The sequence below is a fragment of the Haliotis rufescens genome, unplaced genomic scaffold (genome assembly GCF_023055435.1).
Source record: "Haliotis rufescens isolate VD_foot unplaced genomic scaffold, xgHalRufe1.0.p SCAF_50, whole genome shotgun sequence".
Taxonomy (NCBI): Eukaryota; Metazoa; Mollusca; class Gastropoda; order Lepetellida; family Haliotidae; genus Haliotis; species Haliotis rufescens.
The window spans coordinates 243,516-264,341 of record NW_025964224.1 but is presented as its reverse complement, the minus strand read 5'-3'; the positions used below and the strand labels follow the sequence as shown (position 1 = coordinate 264,341).

Below are 20,826 nucleotides of genomic sequence, written 5' to 3'. Positions count from 1 at the left end.
AATGTCTCAAACAGTGTGTGCTACCCAGGGGCTGTGTGTGTGAATGTCTCAGACAGTGTATACTACCCAGGGGCTGTGTGTGTGAATGTCTCAGACAGTGTGTGCTACCCAGGGGCTGTGTGTGTGAATATTGCAGATACTGTGCGCTGCCCAGGGGCTGTGTGTGTGTGTTTGTGTGTGTGAATGTCTCAGACAGTGTATACTACCCAGGGGCTGTGTGTGTGAATGTCTCAGACAGTATATACTACCCAGGGGCTGTGTGTGTGAATGTCTCAGACATTGTGTGTTACCCAGGGGCTGTGTGTGAATGTCTCAGACAGTGTGTGCTACCCAGGGACTGTGTGTGTGTGTGAATGTCTCAGACAGTGTGTGCTGCCCAGGGGCTGTGTGTGTGAATGTCTCAGACAGTGTGTGCTGCCCAGGGGCTGTGTGTGTGTGTGAATGTCTCAGACAGTGTGTACTACCCAGGAGCTGTGTGTGTGAATGTCTCAGAGAGTGTGTGCAGGAAGAGGAATAAGGATTCATCCAATTTGGACTTTAGTTTAAGTTTATGTTTTTCCAAATGTAAGGAATGAATCTAGCCCCTCTGTTTGACTTTTATTTTTCTATTATTGAAAAAGAGTTTCATATATTGTGTGTGATGCAACTTCAACCAAATTGCCTGACAATTTCAATATTTTATTTTTGCAACGATATATATATATATAAACATATATAGTACGGTATTCTGAAAAGAGACGTTATGTGAACACCATTTTTAGCTCATGTACACTGAGAGCTGAAGTTGTGATCCAGGCACTGGTGTCTGTGAAATATATTCACAAATTTCCTGACCATTACAAAGTTGGCACACTTCACCCTGTTGGGCAATATTGCAGAAAGTGAGATGCAGCATGCAGATTCAGCACACATTTCAAAATACAAATGGAGGACAAAAACCGGTAGTTGCAATATTGGGGCTGATGAGTGATGTGTGGAGAATCAATACTGCATCGGGGGTGCTGTGATTGTGGTTGTTGTGTTCATGCTTGGGCTGGCCCTGATGGTGTGTGTTGTGTTGGCCCTGATGGTGTGTGTTGTGCTGGCCCTGATGGTGTGTGTTGTGTTGGCCCTGATGGTGTGTGTTGTGCTGGCCCTGATGGTGTGTGTTGTGTTGGTCCTGATGGTGTGTGTTGTGCTGGCCCTGATGGTGTGTGTTGTGTTGGTCCTGATGGTCTGTGTTGAGTTGGCCCTGATGGTCTGTGTTGTGTTGGTCCTGATGGTCTGTGTTGAGTTGGCCCTGATGGTCTGTGTTGAGTTGGCCCTGCTGGTGTGTGTTGAGTTGGTCCTGATGGTGTGTGTTGAGTTGGCCCTGATGGTGTGTGTTGTGTTGGCCCTGCTGGTGTGTGTTGTGCTGGCCCTGATGGTGTGTGTTGAGTTGGCCCTGATGGTGTGTGTTGAGTTGGCCCTGATGGTGTGTGTTGTGTTGGCCCTGCTGGTGTGTGTTGTGCTGGCCCTGATGGTGTGTGTTGAGTTGGCCCTGATGGTGTGTGTTGAGTTGGCCCTGATGGTCTGTGTTGAGTTGGCCCTGCTGGTGTGTGTTGAGTTGGTCCTGATGGTGTGTGTTGAGTTGGCCCTGATGGTGTGTGTTGTGTTGGCCCTGCTGGTGTGTGTTGTGCTGGCCCTGATGGTGTGTGTTGAGTTGGCCCTGATGGTGTGTGTTGAGTTGGCCCTGATGGTCTGTGTTGTGCTGGCCCTGATGGTGTGTGTTGTGTTGGCCCTATGGTCTGTGTTGTGCTGGCCCTGATGGTGTATGTTGAGTTGGCCCTGATGGTGTGTGTTGTGTTGGCCCTGATGGTGTGTGTTGTGCTGGCCCTGATGGTGTGTGTTGTGTTGGCCCTGATGGTCTGTGTTGAGTTGGCCCTGATTGTGTGTGTTGTGCTGGCCCTGATGGTGTGTGTTGTGTTGGCCCTGCTGGTCTGTGTTGAGTTGGTCCTGATGGTGTGTGTTGAGTTGGTCCTGATGGTGTGTGTTGTGCTGGCCCTGATGGTCTGTGTTGTGTTGGCCCTGATGGTGTGTGTTGTGCTGGCCCTGCTGGTGTGTCTTGTGTTGGCCCTGATGGTGTGTGTTGTGTTGGCCCTGATGGTGTGTGTTGTGTTGGCCCTGCTGGTGTGTGTTGTGTTGGCCCTGATAGTGTGTGTTGTGCTGGCCCTGCTGGTGTGTGTTGTGCTGGCCCTGCTGGTGTGTGTTGTGTTGGCCCTGATTGTGTGTGTTGTGCTGGCCCTGCTGGTGTGTGTTGTGCTGGCCCTGCTGGTCTGTGTTGAGTTGGTCCTGATGGTGTGTGTTGGCCCTGATGGTGTGTGTTGTGTTGGCCCTATGGTCTGTGTTGAGTTTGTCCTGATGGTGTGTGCTGTGGTAGCCCAGATGGTCTGTGCTGTGGGAGCCCTGATGGTCTGTGTTGAGTTGGCCCTGATGGTCTGTGTTGAGTTGGTCCTGATGGTCTGTGTTGAGTTGGTCCTGATGGTGTGTGCTTTGCTAGCCCTGATGGTCTGTGTTGAGTTAGTCCTGGTGCCAGTATCCCTTTGCTATGTTTTGCTAACACTACTGACTTTCATGGAACATATGTATGCACACTGTTTTAGTCTTATGGGAGTACATTTATATTCATCAGACAATTTGACAGTAATAAACTCTTGATGTCATCCATGTTTTCATTTCGATTAGAGAGAACAAATTTATTGTCCCATTATTCTGATTCAGGCCGGGATCTGTAAGCATCAATTCTGAATCAGAATCAATGAATATTCCTTGATAGTTCCGTGGTTGTCCATCATGGCACAATATTATCAGAATATTCCGTTAGCATTAGGTTGTAAAAGTCAAAAGTTATATTTGATAGGCAAGAAGTTGTTAGAATACCTCATGCAAAGCAAATGTGCCCCAGTGTGGTATATCTGCCAATAAGGATTATGCAGGGGTTATTGACTGATGATGAGGCTATGAAATATCACGGCTTGAATGACACAGAAGGGGATTATACAGTCTGCTGTAGTCATTGGTGTGAATATACAGTAGAGGGAACATTGTAGACACTCACCATAGAGGGAACATTGTAGACACTGACAATAGAAGGAACATTGTAGACATTAACAATATAGGGAACATTGTAGACATTAACAATAGAGGGAACATTGTAGACACTGACAATAGAGGGAAGATTGTAGACACTGACAATAGAGGGAAGATTGTAGACACTGACAATAGAGGGAAGATTGTAGACATTAACAATAGAGGGAACATTGTAGACACTGACAATAGAGGGAACATTGTAGACATTAACAATAGAGGGAACATTGTAGACACTGACAATAGAGGGAACATTGTAGACACTGACAATAGAGGGAACATTGTAGACACTGACAATAGAGGGAAGATTGTAGACACTGACAATAGAGGGAACATTGTAGACACTGACAATAGAGGGAAGATGCACCCTCACAGAGATGTGGTGCCTTTGATGACAGTACCGCATGATGACAGTACCGCCTGGGTTTCCTGGGGAGTTGAGTTTCCGTTCTATTTTTAGCCAATCACTCTGTTGTTATTCCACAATTGGTTACTGTTGACATCAGGAATCCTGAAATCGGTCTGTGCGCGGGACTTGTCCGATTGTGACTGCAAAATGTCCAATTTGAAATAGTGCCAACATCTATCACCACAGGCACACTGACCTACATCCCGATTGGTTGAAACTGTATATATTGGATCTATGTATCTATCGAGTGTTGTACGTTATATAACATGTCGCAGATTTAGCGAATTCAGGTGAACGAACAGGTGTAACAAACTTAGTTGATAAAAATATGAAATTTGATATAAAACTTTCGCTGGACATGATTTACCATTTAAATTGTATTGCCTGCTCTCCATGTGTATTTTCTTGTAAACTATGGCGGAAATAGCAATCAGCTGTTCAATCAGTTCTCACAACGATATACTGGTGATTCAGTTTAAAAGTACCTATAATGATACAACTTCAAAGAATTTTGATACAATGGTCGGAACAAACTGTTTCTCAAATTATTATTTTTATCAGGAATAATTTATTCCAAAATCGTGTTATTTTAGTTGCAGCATTTACTGTATACATTTATAATTATAAGAACCATAACGTAACAACTTGATATCATTGAAAAGGGTAAGGCTCTCAACAAAATTATCTGGATTTGGGTTTCATATTGAATTCGTTTGTTTGTTTGATTGTTTATCGCTGCACTCAGCAATATTCCAGCTATATGATAGTGGTCTGTAAATAATTGAGTCTTGACCAGACAATCCAGTGATTGACATCAGGAACATCGACCCACGCAATTGGGATACAATGACATGCATCAACCAAGTCAGCGAGCCTGACCACCCGATCCCGTTCGTCACCTTTTACGACAAGGGTTGTCGCCTTTTACGGCAAGCATGGGTTGCTGAAGACCTATTTTAACCCGGGTGGACACGGGTCGTTTCATATATTTAAGAAACATTAAATACAAAGCCCAGAATGCTGCAGAATGTTCATCACCATCTTGACCTGATGTCCACAATCTGCAGCAGGAATAAAGCTCTGTATCCCATGCCCTGGAGGACCAGATCTAGGTGTCATACAAACATATTTCTGCTGCAGCCTTCGGGAGTCTGCCATCAACTTGTACAGGGAACTAACTCGCAGACACCTCTCGAGCCCAGTAACCATGTGCCTTGGTGGAAGACACAGGCTCCCTCATCAATAATCCGTCATCCACAAATAGCAGGATTTCCTAAAATAGCTGTGCCCATCTAAAAGTAACCTATTTGTGTATTAACATTAGACGACATATTTCAGGAAGGGCAGCTGAGGCTAAAGACATAGTAGGTGCTGATTCTATAAGAGAGAAAGCCCTATTGCCAGGATGTATTGATCTTGGTGACACACGCCAAAGGAAATGTGAGCTGTCAATCTGCCGCCTGAACAGCACTGGGCTTCCCGTGATGGTCACATGGATTAATCTGTGGCAGTTATATACCTGTTACATTAGCGGATCATGCCTCTACACATGGTCACTCTGTTCACTGGAACGCCGACGTTCACAGTTGTCGATGATCACAGAACCAACACCAGACATATGTGAAGCTTGCTCTGCTCATCAGATATTGGGAAATCCTGAAGTTTGGTAGCCTTAAAGACAGTGCTTGTGAAGGTATAGTGATTGTGAAGGTGGTCTTATTAGACATTGATTGTGAAGGTGGCCTTATTAGACAGTGATTGAGAAGGTACAGTGATTGTGAAGGTGGCCTAATTAGACAGTGATTGTGAAGGTGGTCTTATTAGACAGTGATTAAGAAGGAACAGTGATTGTGAAGGTGGCCTAATTAGACAGTGATTGTGAAGGTGGTCTTATTAGACAGTGATTAAGAAGGAACAGTGATTGTGAAGGTGGTCTTAATAGGTGTGGTGCTGCCTCAGAAGCTGGGGTGACGAGACACAGGGAGTGTGATATATTTTCTGTTTCTATGGCAACAAGCTTGACTTTGACTCTGTTCATATTGATGTGTACCTGACAGAAATACAAAGACAAGATCAGATAGAAGTTCTCTCATCAGGTTAGACTTAAAGTTATAGTCAGATGATTTCAGAATCTGTGGGGACCGTGGGAGATTTGTCATCTTTTGATGACTCTTGTCTTGGTGTGTGTGTGTGTGTGTGTGTGTGTGTGTGTGTGTGTGTGTGTGTGTGAGAGAGAGAGTGCATGTGTGTGTGTGTGTGTGTGTGTGTGTGTGTGTGTGTGTGTGTGTGTGTGTGTGTGTGTGTGTGTGTGCATGTGTGTGTCTGTGTGAGTGTGTGTGCATGTGTGTGTCTGTGTGTGTGAGTGAGTGGGCATGTGTGTGTGTGAGTGTGTATGTGTGTGTCTGTGTGAGTGCATGTGTGTGTCTGTGTGAGTGTGTATGTGTGAGTGTATGTCTGTGTGTGTGTCTATGTGAGTGCATGTGTGAGTGTGTGTGAGTGTGCATGTGTCTGTGTGAGTGTGCATGTGTGTGTGTGTCTGTGTATGTGAGTGTGTGCATGTGTGTCTGTGTATGTGAGTGTGTGCATGTGTGTCTGCATATGTGAGTGTGCATGTGTCTGTGTGAGTGTGTGTATGTGAGTGTGCATGTGTGTGTGTCTGTGTATGTGAGTGCGCATGTGTCTGTGTGAGTGTGCATGTGTGTGTGTGTCTGTGTATGTGAGATAGACACAATATTTTTATGGATAACAACTTCTTTAATACTGTGAAAAGCGACGTTTCACGTTGTCAAGCAAGACTGAATGAGGGACATAGTTCAGAATATATCTAGTAGGTAGAGGATTAACAGTAGAGGATTAACAGTAACAACAAAGCATACATGAGTGGGATAACATAGGTAGGTGTGACAACAAAGGGATGATGCTGTCACAACACGATGGACAGAAAACACATAGCTAGAAGCCAATAGGGGCATGAAGCCAATAAACAGGTGATTATTGTTTGATGAGCTCATAGTAGGCGGGTGGGATGAAATAGCGTATGAAATCTGTGTATGTGAGTGTGTGCATGTGTGTCTGTGTATGTGAGTGTGTGCATGTGTGTCTGTGTATGTGAGTGTGCATGTGTCTGTATGAGTGTGTGCATGTGTGTGTGACTGAGTGTGCATGTGTGTGTCATGTGTAAATGTGTCTGGGTGTGTGTGAGTGTTTCTGCACCTGTGTGTGCGTGCGCCACAGTTGTATTAATGCGAATTATTTTCTTTCAAATTTCAACATTATTTAGGGACTGGTTATATATAAATGTTGCATACAATTGGCAAAATATCATTTAGTCCTAAGACAAATCCCTTGCCCCTCCCACACCCCCTCCCCAGTCTACCTTAGGTACCTCAATGCAGTCAACAGAGGAGCCAGGTGCTAACATTATTACAGTTGTTACAGCAGTCTGTCATTTTTTATGGGGTTGATTTGGGGTGGGGTGATGTTTGTGGGATGTGGGTTGTGTGTCAGGGTGGGGGGTTGTATGTTGGGTGGTAGGTTCTTTGTGGATTGGTGTTGTTTGTGGATGTGGGGTTGTTTGTGGATGTGGGGTTGTTTGTGGATTGGGGTTGTTTGTGGATATGGGGTTGTTTGTGGATTGGGGTTGTTTGTGGATGTGGGGTTGTTTGTGGATTGGGGTTGTTTGTGGATGTGGGGTTGTTTGTGGATGTTGGGTTGTTTGTGGATTGGGGTTGTTTGTGGATGTGGGGTTGTTTGTGGATTGGGGTTGTTTGTGGATGTGGGGTTGTTTGTGGATGTGGGGTTGCTTTAGTGTGTGTGGGTGTGGGGGATTCTTTATGGGGTTAGGGGCAGGAGTAAGATGTAATTTCACAACATGTTTTGGTATAAAAAGTTATGTCTTGTTAAACATTATATGTTTATCATCATGGATAATGTTGGGTTCTCAGGGAGGAACGACAAACGCGGGAGCAGGGAGACGAGCCTGCCACTTGACCGGCTGTTTATTCCGACTGTCGCATGTTACATAACAGCACGTGATTGCGCTTACCTGCAACTAATAGCATTACAAGAGCGGACATCTGTTGGCCTGTCATAATATTATACACTAGCTTGTTTAAAACTACTGCGTTTCAATTAAAGATATAACATCCGCCCCTCCTAAATTTAAGTTACTTTGAAACCAAAATAATAATCTTTGATAAACAACATAGTCCACGGAACTTCATAAAGTATAAGTAACTTAACAATGTACACTGACTCTTGTAAAGTACTAATAACCCTGTGACTTGACAAGTCAGTCATAATGAAAACATTGTTAAAGTAGAAAGTGAAATTTAACTAAACTGAGCTTTTTTTTCGACACATAATAATACTGATAACCTGCTGAAGTATTATAGTCCTGATACAAGTAACTGTAATTCACAGCTAAATCAAATGCCACCTTGACACATAGTTCACTGCAAATGACAGTCACAGTTCACTCAAATGTCACTTTGACACAAAGTCCCTCAGATAAGACGGTTGCTGCTTCACTCTGGTTGAACGACGAAGTATGGGTGCTACAGGCGATGTCACTACCGGCGTTTCCTCCCCCGGTTCAGACATATCTGGTACACTTGAAACATCCCCTTGGATACTTTCCTCATGGGAATCTACCTGTGATGTGTCAGGTAAGTCTGATTCATACTCCTTCCTTCGTGAAGACTGTGATTCTAGCGGAGTGTCTGAACGTTCAATCACGTCCCTTCGGGGTGAAGATAAAGACATCCTGCGTCTGACATGATCCACATGCCTTCTGACCAATCTTCCATCCGTTAACTTGATGATGTACGACAATGGACCAGTTACACTATCAACTTGTCCACTAATCCACTTTGGACCTGAAGCAAAGTTCTTAACCCACACCGAGTCATTCACTTGGAATGCCCTACATTTCGTTAGAGCTGACTGATCCACAAGTTTTCTCTGGTTCTTTTTCACCTTTGAGGCAAGGTTTGGAAACATCAAGTCCAATCGCGAACGCAATCTGCGTCCAAGAAACAACATTGAAGGTGATACACCAGTTGTAGACTGTGGTGTAATTCTATAAGAAAATAGTAACCTATGTAGTTGAGTTGCAACTGTGTCACCAGTTGTCTTCTTTTATCCATCTTTTATTATTTGAACCGCCCTTTCTGCTAAGCCATTCCCAGCCGGGTGATGAGGGGATGTTGTCACATGTTCAACTCCATTTCTGGACATAAATGTAGCAAATTCTTCCCCAACAAAAGCTGTAGCATTATCAGTTACAATAATTTCTGGTATGCCATAAGCTGCAAACATCCGACGCAGCTGGTTTATGGTAGCCTTTGCATTTGACGACGACATAGGTGCACATTCGATCCATTTGGAGTAGGCGTCAATCACTATAAGAAACATGCTACCCATGAATGGACCAGCATAATCCATATGCAGTCTTTGCCAAGGTTGAGAAGGATACTCCCAAGGGTGTAGGGGAGCTACACTCGGACAATTCCTGTCTTCCTGGCAGGAATCACAACTGTTTACTGTTGTTTCTATGTCAGCATCTAGATGCGGCCACCAAACATAGCTTCGGGCCAAGCCCTTCATCCTGGTGATTCCTGGGTGGGACTGATGCAACTCTGACAATATTACAGATCTGAATTTCAATGGAATGATGACCCTCGAACCTCTCAATAAGCATCCATCCATCACACTGAGTTCAGAACGAACTCTGTAGTACGGCTCATAGTGGTCATCCAACTTGTCACGCTGCGGCCAACCTCGGATCACAAATTCTCGAACAATAGACAATGTTCGGTCCTTGCCAGTCTGGATACTTATGTCTTTAGACTTCAGAGGGCATGTGTCCAATTCCTGAAGCATTAAGACTGTCATGTCTTCCATAGGCTTCCCTGAGTCAGGCGCTGGCAACCTGCTCAATGCGTCTGCATTGGTATGCTGTGTACCTTTCCTGTGTACAATTTTATAGTCATATGCAGTCAACAACACTGACCATCTCTGAACTCTTGGAGACACCATCTGTGGCACTGGATTATTCTCATTGAATAATGACACCAACGGCTTGTGATCTGTCACGATCTGGAAATGACGTCCATAAACATACTTATGAAACTTTCGCAGTCCAAAGATCACACTCAGTCCTTCACGATCAAGTTGAGAATAATTCTGCTCTGCCTTAGTCAGTGTCCTTGAAGCAAAACTTATAGGTCTCTCCGAACCATCTGGCAGTTGGTGAGCCAACACAACACCTACTCCGTAGGGGGATGCATCACACTGCAGTAAAAGTGGTTTGGAGCTGTCAAAATGAATCAAGACATCCGAAGACTGAAGCAAGTTCTTCGACTTCTCAAACGCTTTTTGTTGAGATGTACTCCATGACCATTTCACTTCTTTTTGTAGCAACTTGTACAAGGGGGAGAGAGTGTCAGGCAGATTTGGTAGAAACCTATGGTAGTAGTTCAGAATACCAAGATAAGCTCTCAATTCTTTCACATTTTCAGGGACCTTAGCTTCCTGAATTGCAGCAATCTTTTTCTCCACTGGATGCAAACCTTCACTGTCAAGTCTATAACCAAGATATTCAACTTCATCAGCCATAAAGACACACTTGTTTCTTCTCAAACGTAATCCTGCTTCTGACAATCGATGAAGTACTTCATCCAGAATACGAAGATGCTCACTGTCGTCGATTCCAGAGTTTATGATATCGTCGAGATAACCCGCTGAGTAATCGAGTCCCTGTAGAATACTTTCAATCATCCGTTGAAAGATAGCGGGTGCCGAAGATACTCCAAATGGCAATCTTGTGTACCTAAAGAGTCCTTTGTGGGTGTTAATCACGACATATTTTCGCGATTCTTCATCCAAGACTAACTGTTGATACGCATGACTCATGTCAAGTTTGGTGAACTTTACACCCCCAGATAGCTTCGTGCACAAATCTTCCAACGTCGGTATTGGATATTGCTCCAATTTTGAAAACTGATTCACTGTCAGTTTAAAATCTCCACAAATCCTGACAGAAGAATCAGGTTTAATGACTGGCACAATGAGACACGCCCACTCAGAATGCTTGATTGGCTCAATAATGCCTTCACTCAGCAAGCGATCAAGTTCAACTTCTATCTTCTGACGTAATGCATACGGCACAGATCTAGGTTTGAAAAACTTCGGAGTTGCATCTTTATCCACGTAGATGTGAGCTTGGAATCCCTTAAGTGTTCCAAGACCTTCCTCAAAAACAGCTGAGTGTCGTTCAAGAACATCATTACGTATCAAATCTGTAGATTTCATAAGGTTCACCGAAACATCCCTCAGGTCAAAGTTCAAAGGCTGTACCCATGTACGACCTAGAAGATTGGAACCATTACCCTTGGCTATGGAAATCGGTAAGGAGTAAGATCTCTCCTCGTAAGATACTTCCACAGTAGTATAACCGTTCAAATCTACTTCCTGTCCTGTATAACTTCGCAGGGGTACTTGTGACGTGTATAATGTCGATGACTGAAGGCCAATTCTTTGAGCCGTCTGCTCATTCACAATGGTCACTGGGCATCCCGTGTCAACCTCAAACGTCACTGGTGTGCCATTAACATCCACTGTAATGTAGTAGGGGTTTGGGTAGTTTGGATCACCTTTAGCCGAAGGCTGAGTACTAACATGAAATAGCGAGTTCTCAAACAAGTCTTCCACACTAGCACTGCTATTACCTGGGCCACACGAGTTCACCTCACTCACTACAGCATTCACTTTCTGTCTTCCCTTGAATTTAGCCTTAGAATTCTGTTTCTGCGGAATTGATTCTTCTGACCTGCAGACTCTCACAATATGGCCACGTTTTCCACACTTATGACACTTCTCATTCTTATAAAAACACATGTGTGGAGCATGAGTAGTTTTTCCACATCTAAAACAAGGTTTGTTATTTCCAGATCCAACATGAGGCCTCTGGTCTTTTGTAGATTGTGCTGATGGTTTACTGCGAAACTTGTGTACTGAATGTCCCACAGTTTTATCACCGTGAAGATCCTGTAGATTCTTGTCTGCCGCCTCAATTGCGTTAGCAATTTTCAATGCACTACTAAATGTTAGAGCAGTCTCTGACAACAACTTTTTCTGAATATTGTCATCACAAATACCACACACTAACCTGGCTCTCAACATGGCCTGTAAAGACGTTCCAAAATCACACCCGTCAGTCAACTTTCTCAATTCGGCGACATAAGCAGCTACACTTTCACCAGCCTTCCTATTCCGTGAATGAAATTTAAATCTCTGTACAATTTCCAATGGTTTTGGCGTGAAATGTTCTTTCAATAAAACCACCAGCTGGTCAAACGTTTTCTCGCTAGGTTTCACGGGCTGAACCAATGCTCTTATCAACTGGTAAGTTTCAGTTCCACATGACGCTAACAGTATGCTTTTCTGTTTGTCTTCGTCTGTAATTCCGTTTGCCACGAAAACATGTGTCAGTATCTCACACCATTCCTCCCATGTCGACTTCTTTGGATTAAATTCAAACAATCCACAAACAAAACCCGTGGTAGCCATAATCTCTGAGCTGAAGATAGTGACGGTTATAATGCCTCAAGAAGAGCGAAACAAAAGTCAATGTTCATCTATACCGCTTCTCCTACTTCACACTGACGGGTGAAACAAAGGTCAGCAGACCACGTGCTCTTGGCTAACACACTCGTCGCAACGAACACACCTCGTCAATGTATCGTCAAACAGCCAGATAAACGTACCAAAATTCCTTTACATATACTTCATAGCTACCTTGGATCCCATCCTCGTCGCCAAAATGTTGGGTTCTCAGGGAGGAACGACAAACGCGGGAGCAGGGAGACGAGCCTGCCACTTGACCGGCTGTTTATTCCGACTGTCGCATGTTACATAACAGCACGTGATTGCGCTTACCTGCAACTAATCGCATTACAAGAGCGGACATCTGTTGGCCTGTCATAATATTATACACTAGCTTGTTTAAAACTACTGCGTTTCAATTACAGATATAACAGATAACATGCACAGAAAATACTGAAAAACTTTTTGATGTCTTGAGCTGCCTCTTACGCCTGTTATTGCGTGTTTCAGAGGCCTGACCCCAAGTAACTCCGGACGTCCTTCCCCCCAGGTGAGGCAAGACCTTTGTTCAGCTTGTAACCATGGTGCTGACTGGCTACGGCAGTAAGCGATCAGGCTCGCGTGGTTCGACACGAGCTGTGGACATCCCTCTCGAAACTATCAAGCAGGGAAGTAGGATGGACCCCCAAGAGAGGATATTTTTAGAGGCAGCAGAAAAGGGAGATAAGCCGACAATGATCCGTTGTCTCCATGGTTCGAATCCAGTGAACGTCAACTGTACAGACATGTTGGGCCGCTCAGCCATTCAGATTGCTGTTGATAACGAAAACATGGAAATTGTAGAGCTGCTGCTGAAGCAGGATGGGGTTAAAATCGGTGATGCGTTGTTGTACGCAATAAGGGAAGGCGTGTATCGTATTGTCGAGATGTTGATTGAGCATCCTTCAATTACACGAGAAATGCTGGGTTATGATTGGTCAAAAACTCGTCATATGGATGAAGAAAGTTTTGACTATTCTCCCGATATTTCTCCAGTGATTCTGGCAGCTCATTGCAACCAGTTTGAGATACTGCAACTTTTACTACTCCATGGTGCAACCATTGAACGGCCTCATCAGTTATCATGCTCCTGCAAGCGATGTCAAGCACAAGTGCATGCTGACAGCTTACGCCATTCACTACTCAGAATCAATACCTATCGGGCCTTAGCAAGTCCGGCGTGGATCTCCCTCACCAGCCCCGACCCGGTCCTCGCAGCCTTCATGTTGTCCTGGGAGCTCGACAAACTGGCGCTCCGCGAAAATGAATTCAAAGACTCGTACCTTCAGCTGGCTCATCAGTGTCGGAAGTATGCGTGTGACCTCCTGGACCAGTGTCGCAGCAGCGAGGAGGTGATTGCGGTGCTGAACAAGATGACGGACGGCGAGGAGGAGGACGAGGAAGAGGAGGAGGATGACGGAAACGATAAGCTCACCTTGTCCAGATTAAAACTGGCCCTTAAGTATGAGCAAAAACAGGTGAAGCAAATTTATTATTTTGTTATTTTTATAGTTGTCAACTCTCTTGATTCACTTAGCTGACTGTAAACCTCGTGGGCAACTTTGTCCGCTGTAGAAAACAACAATCACAGTTTCCACGCCTTCATTGCTGACCACTGTCATTACCTTTCCTTGTTAGTTGCTCAGACTATAAACAAGTGTCTTTTAGTGTTAAATATATATAGCTCACCTTCTCAACCTACTTTTTGCTTTTGTTATTGCTTCCAGTATATGAAATCAGTTAAAAGGTTTCACCGGCTCTATAACAACCTTATACAATAGCTTATCACAACAGCTGTGTCTTGCAGCTCATCTAATCATTATGACTGACTTATTTCCAGTTTGTAGCTCACCTGATCTCTCTTAATCTGACCTGTATTTCCAGTCTGTAAGTCACCTGATATCTATTAATCTCAGCTGTATTTTCAATCTGAAGCTCACCTGATCATTATAAATCTGACCTGTATTTCTAGTCTGTAGCTCATCTAATATCTATTAATCTCAGCTGTAATTTCAGTCTTTAGCTCACCTGATATCTATTAATCTCAGCTGAACTTTCAGAGTGTAGCTCATCTAATATCTCTATTCTCAGCTGTAATTTCATTCTGAAGCTCACCTAATTTCTGTAAGTCTGACCTGTATTTCCAGTTTGTAGCTCACCCGCACTGTCAACAGCTCCTCACCTCCATCTGGTACGAGGGACTTCCAGGATGGAGGAAGCGCAACGGCTTCACCAAGTTCCTCATCTGCATCGGGCTCATCCTCCTGCTTCCCTTCATGGCCGTGTACTACTGGGTCTTCCCTCGCAGTAAAATCGGACAACTCCTTCGAAGCCCATTCATGAAGTTCCTCTACCATAGCGCATCATTCGGAGTGTTTCTGTTTCTGCTAGTGTGTGCGTCAACAGACATCAGTACTTCTCATAAGCGGGAGAAATTCCGAGGATTACCTCCGTCGGAGCTGGAGTGGTTGATAGTGCTGTGGGTGACAGGTAAGTGATCACCTTTGCTTGTGAGTGAGTGAGTGAGTGAGTGAGTGAGTGAATGGCAGGTAAGGACATCGCTGCCGTACATTGCACTGCTGGGAGTCACTACCAGGACTCTGCTAGTAATAGTGAATGAGTTGGGTGTTATGATGCTTCCACCAATAGTCCTGCAGTATCTCGCCGGGGATCACCAGACAAGGGTTTCATTGAACCATAGAGGAACAAACTTTTTACTCCCTATCACACCGCCACTAATTTCAGGTGATTGTGAGATTGATATCACATAGGTGCTGCAGGTCACTGAGAGACTGAGAGACTGACAGATGGTGAGACTGAGAGACTGACAGATGGAGAGACACTAACAGATGGAGAGACTGACAGATGGAGAGACACTGACAGACAGAAAGACTGACAGATGGAGAGACTGACAGACAGAGAGACTGACAGATAGAGAGACTGACAGATGTAGAGACTGACAGATGGAGAGACTGACAGACAGACTGACAGACAGATGGACTGACAGATGGAGAGACTGACAGACAGAGAGACTGACAGACAGATGGACTGACAGATGGAGAGACTGACAGACAGATGGACTGACAGATGGAGAGACTGACAGACAGAGAGACTGACAGATAAAGAGACTGACAGATGGAGAGACTGACAGACTGACATATGGAGAGACTGACAGATAAAGAGACTGACAGATGGAGAAACTGACAGATAGAGAGACTGACAGATGGAGAGACTGACAGACTGACATATGGAGTGACTGACAGATGGAGAGACTGACAGATGGAGAAACTGACAGATGTAGAGACTGACAGATGGAGAGACTGACAGATGGAGAGACTGACAGATGTAGAAACTGACAGATGGAGAGACTGACAGATGGAGAGACTGACAGATGGAGAGACTGACAGATAGAGAGACTGACAGATGGACTGACAGAGAGACTGACATATGGAGAGACTGACAGATGGAGAGACTGACAGATGGAGAGACTGACAGACTGACATATGGAGAGACTGACAGATGGAGAGACTGACAGATGGAGAAACTGACAGATGTAGAGACTGACAGATGGAGAGACTGACAGATGGAGAGACTGACAGATGTAGAAACTGACAGATGGAGAGACTGACAGATGGAGAGACTGACAGATTGAGAGACTGACAGATGGAGAGACTGACAGATGGAGAGACTGACATTTGGAGAGACTGACAGACAGATGGACTGACAGATGGAGAGACCGACAGATGGAGAGACTGACAGATGGAGAAACTGACAGATTGAGAAACTGACAGAATGATAGATGGAGAGACTGACAGATGGAGAGACTGACAGATTGAGAGACTGACAGATGGAGAGACTGACAGACAGAGATACTGACATATGGAGAGACTGACAGATGGAGAGACTGACAGATGGAGAGACTGACAGATGTAGAAACTGACAGATGGAGAGACTGACAGATGGAGAGACTGACGGATGGAGAGACTGACAGATGGAGAGACTGACAGATGGAGAGACTGACAGACAGAGAATGACAGATAGAGAGACTGACAGATGGAGAGACTGACAGATGGAGAGACTGACAGATGGAGAGACTGACAGATAGAGAGACTGACAGATGGACTGACAGACAGAGAGACTGACAGATGGAGAGACTGACAGATGGAGAGACTGACAGACAGAGAGAATGACAGATAGAGAGACTGACAGATGGAGAGCCTGACAGATGGAGAGACTGACAGACAGAGAGACTGACAGATAGAGAGACTGACAGATGGAGAGACTGACAGATGGAGAGACTGACAGATAGAGAGATTGACAGATGGACTGACAGACAGAGAGACTGACAGATGGAGAGACTGACAGATGGAGAGACTGACAGATGGAGAGACTGACAGACAGAGAGACTGACAGACAGAGAGACTGACAGTTAGAGAGACTCACAGATGTAGAGACTGACAGACAGATGGACTGACAGATGGAGAGCCTGACAGATGGAGAGCCTGACATATGGAGAGACTGACAGATGGAGAGACTGACAGATGGAGAGACTGACAGATAGAGAGACTGACAGACAGAGAAACTGACAGATTGAGAAACTGACAGAATGACAGATGGAGAGATTGACAGATGGGGAGACTAACTGATGGAGAGACTGACAGACGGAGAGACTTACTAATTGAGAGTGACAGATGGAGAGACTGACAGACTGACAGATGGAGAGACTGACAGATGGAGAGACTGACAGATGGAGAGACTAACTGATGGAGAGACTGACAGATGGACAGACTAACTGATGGAGAGACTGACAGACGGAGAGACTTACTAATGGAGAGACTGACAGATGGAGAGACTGACAAACTGACAGACAGAGAGACTGACAGATGGAGAGACTGACAGATGGACAGACTAACTGATGGAGAGACTGACAGACGGAGAGACTGACAGATGGAGAGACTGACAGATAGAGAGACTGACAAACTGACAGACAGAGAGACTGACAGATGGAGAGACTGACAGATGGTGAGACTAAGTGATGGAGAGACTGACAGACTGACAGATGGAGCGATAATATAATATAAGAAGAAGTCTTTAGGTAGCCACTGACACTGTGCAATATAAGAAGTAGTCTTCAGGTAGCCACTGACAGTGTGCAAAATAAGAAATAGTCTTCAGGTAACCACTGACACTGTGCAATATAAGAAGTAGTCTTCAGGTAGCCACTGACACTGTGCAATATAAGAAGTAGTCTTCAGGTAACCACTGACAGTGTGCAATATCAGGAGTAGTCTTAACGTAACCACTGACAGGGTGCAATATAAGAAGAAGTCTTCATGTAACCACTGACACTGTGCAATATAAGGAGTAGTCTTCAGGTAACCACTGACAGGGTGCAATATAAGAAGTAGTCTTCAGGTAACCACTGACACTGTGCAATATAAGAAGTAGTCTTCAGGTAACCACTGACACTGTGCAATATAAGAAGTAGTCTTCAGGTAGCCACTGACAGTGTGCAATATAAGGAGTAGTCTTCAGGTAGCCACTGACACTGTGCAATATAAGAAGTAGTCTTCAGGTAACCACTGACAGGGTGCAATATAAGAAGTAGTCTTCAGGTAACCACTGACAGTGTGCAATATAAGAAGTAGTCTTCAGGTAACCACTGACACTGTGCAATATAAGGAGTAGTCTTCAGGTAACCACTGACAGGGTGCAATATAAGAAGTAGTCTTCAGGTAACCACTGACACTGTGCAATATAAGGAGTAGTCTTCATGTAACCACTGACACTGTGCAATATAAGAAGTAGTCTTCAGGTAGCCACTGACACTGTGCAATATAAGGAGTAGTCTTCAGGTAACCACTGACAGGGTGCAATATAAGAAGAAGTCTTCAGGTAACCACTGACAGGGTGCAATATAAGAAGTAGTCTTCAGGTAGCCACTGACACTGTGCAATATAAGAAGTAGTCTTCAGGTAACCACTGACACTGTGCAATATAAGAAGAAGTATTCAGGTAGCCACTGACAGGGTGCAATATAAGAAGAAGTCTTCAGGTAACCACTGACACTGTGCAATATAAGAAGTAGTCTTCAGGTAGCCACTGACACTTTGCAATATAAGAAGTAGTCTTCATGTAACCACTGACACTTTGCAATATAAGAAGTAGTCTTCAGGTAGCCACTGACACTGTGCAATATAAGAAGTAGTCTTCAGGTAGCCACTGACACTGTGCAATATAAGAAGAAGTCTTTAGGTAGCCACTGACATTGTGCAATATAAGAAGTAGTCTTCATGTAACCACTGACACTGTGCAATATAAGAAGTAGTCTTCAGGTAGCCACTGACAGTGTGCAATATAAGAAGTAGTCTTCAGGTAACCACTGACACTGTGCAATATAAGAAGTAGTCTTCAGGTAGCCACTGACACTGTGCAATATAAGAAGTAGTCTTCAGGTAACCACTGACACTGTGCAATATAAGAAGAAGTATTCAGGTAGCCACTGACAGTGTGCAATATAAGAAGTAGTCTTCAGGTCACCACTGACATTGTGCAATATAAGAAGTAGTCTTCAGGTAGCCACTGACACTGTGCAATATAAGAAGTAGTCTTCATGTAACCACTGACACTTTGCAATATAAGAAGTAGTCTTCAGGTAGCCACTGCACTGTGCAATATAAGAAGTAGTCTTCATGTAACCACTGACACTTTGCAATATAAGAAGAAGTCTTCAGGTAGCCACTGACACTGTGCAATATCAGAGATAGTAGTCTTAAGGCAACCATTGACACTGTGCAATATAAGAAGTCTTCAGGTAACCATTGACACTGTGCAATATAAGAAGTCTTCAGGTAAGCACTGACAGTGTGCAATATAAGAAGTAGTCTTCAGGTAGCCACTAACATTGTGCAATATCAGAGATAGTAGTCTTCAGGTAACCATTGACACTGTGCAATATAAGAAGTCTTCAGGTAACCACTGACAGTGTGCAATATAAGAAGTAGTCTTCATGTAACCACTGACAGTGTGCAATATAAGAAGTAGTCTTCAGGTAACCACTGACATTGTGCAATATCAGAGATAGTAGTCTTCAGGTAACCATTGACACTGTGCAATATAAGAAGTCTTCAGGTAACCACTGACACTGTGCAATATAAGAAGTAGTCTTCAGGTAGCCACTGACACTGTGCAATATAAGAAGTAGTCTTCAGGTAGCCACTGACAGTGTGCAATATAAGTAGTAGTCTTCAGGTAACCACTGACAGTGTGCAATATAAGAAGTAGTCTTCATGTAACCACTGACACTGTGCAATATAAGAAGTAGTCTTCAGGTAACCACTGACACTGTGCAATATAAGAAGTAGTCTTCAGGTAACCACTGACAGTGTGCAATATCAGGAGTAGTCTTCACGTAACCACTGACAGGGTGCAATATAAGAAGAAGTCTTCAGGTAGCCACTAACATTGTGCAATATCAGAGATAGTAGTCTTCAGGTAACCATTGACACTGTGCAATATAAGAAGTCTTCAGGTAACCACTGACACTGTGCAATATAAGAAGTAGTCTTCAGGTAACCACTGACACTGTGCAATATAAGAAGTAGTCTTCAGGTAGCCACTGACACTGTGCAATATAAGAAGTAGTCTTCAGGTAGCCACTGACACTGTGCAATATAAGAGGTAGTCTTCAGGGAACCACTGACAGTGTGCAATATAAGGAGTAGTCTTCATGTAACCACTGACAGGGTGCAATATAAGAAGTAGTCTTCAGGTAGCCACTGACACTGTGCAATATAAGAAGTCTTCATGTAACCACTGACAGTGTGCAATATAAGGAGTAGTCTTCATGTAACCACTGACACTGTGCAATATAAGAAGTAGTCTTCAGGTAGCCACTGACACTGTGCAATATAAGAAGTCTTCATGTAACCACTGACAGTGTGCAATATAAGAAGAAGTCTTCAGGTAACCACTGACACTGTGCAATATAAGAAGTCTTCAGGTAACCACTGACAGTGTGCAATATAAGAAGTAGTCTTCAGGTAACCACTGACACTGTGCAATATAAGGAGTAGTCTTCAGGTAACCACTGACAGTGTGCAATATAAGTAGTAGTCTTCAGGTAACCACTGACAGTGTGCAATATAAGAAGTAGTCTTCAGGTAGCCACTGACACTGTGCAATATAAGAAGTAGTCTTCATGTAACCACTGACACTGTGCAATATAAGAAGTAGTCTTCAGGTAGCCACTGACAGTGTGCAATATAAGAAGTAGTCTTCAGGTAGCCACTAACATTGTGCAATATCAGAGATAGTAGTCTTCAGGTAACCATTGACACTGTGCAATATAAGAAGTCTTCAGGTAACCACTGACACTGTGCAATATAAGAAGTAGTCTTCAGGTAACCACTGACACTGTGCAATATAAGAAGTAGTCTTCAGGTAGCCACTGACACTGTGCAATATAAGAAGTAGTCTTCAGGTAGCCACTGACACTGTGCAATATAAGAGGTAGTCTTCAGGGAACCACTGACAGTGTGCAATATAAGGAGTAGTCTTCATGTAACCACTGACAGGGTGCAATATAAGAAGTAGTCTTCAGGTAGCCACTGACACTGTGCAATATAAGAAGTCTTCATGTAACCACTGACAGTGTGCAATATAAG

The 20,826-nt window shown here is 44.0% G+C and overlaps 2 protein-coding genes across 6 annotated transcripts in view; one reads left to right on the top strand and one right to left on the bottom strand.

Moving 5' to 3' along the window:
* LOC124151391 (transient-receptor-potential-like protein) overlaps window positions 1-20,826 on the top strand; it is a 108,112-nt gene that overhangs the window by 45,778 nt on the left and 41,508 nt on the right. For 4 of the 5 annotated variants that reach the window (XM_046523815.2, XM_046523813.2, XM_048384696.1 and 1 more), the window contains 2 exons: window positions 12,632-13,638; window positions 14,308-14,650. In XM_046523815.2, coding sequence (XP_046379771.1) covers window positions 12,703-13,638; window positions 14,308-14,650 — 1,279 coding nt within the window. In that variant the 5' untranslated portion in view covers window positions 12,632-12,702. Of the gene's footprint in view, window positions 1-5,485; window positions 5,611-12,631; window positions 13,639-14,307; window positions 14,651-20,826 lie in introns of those variants that run through there. The other variant, XM_048384695.1, reaches the window with a different exon arrangement.
* Window positions 8,654-11,698, bottom strand: LOC125374016 (uncharacterized protein K02A2.6-like). The gene has a single exon (XM_048384708.1). It carries the CDS (start codon window positions 11,696-11,698, stop codon window positions 8,654-8,656), a length of 3,045 nt encoding a protein of 1,014 aa, XP_048240665.1.

What these genes read in the sequence shown, in the direction of transcription:
- LOC125374016 (XM_048384708.1), bottom strand. Translation starts at nt 11,698, where the DNA reads ATGTTGAGAGCCAGGTTAGTGTGTGGTATTTGTGATGACAATATTCAG.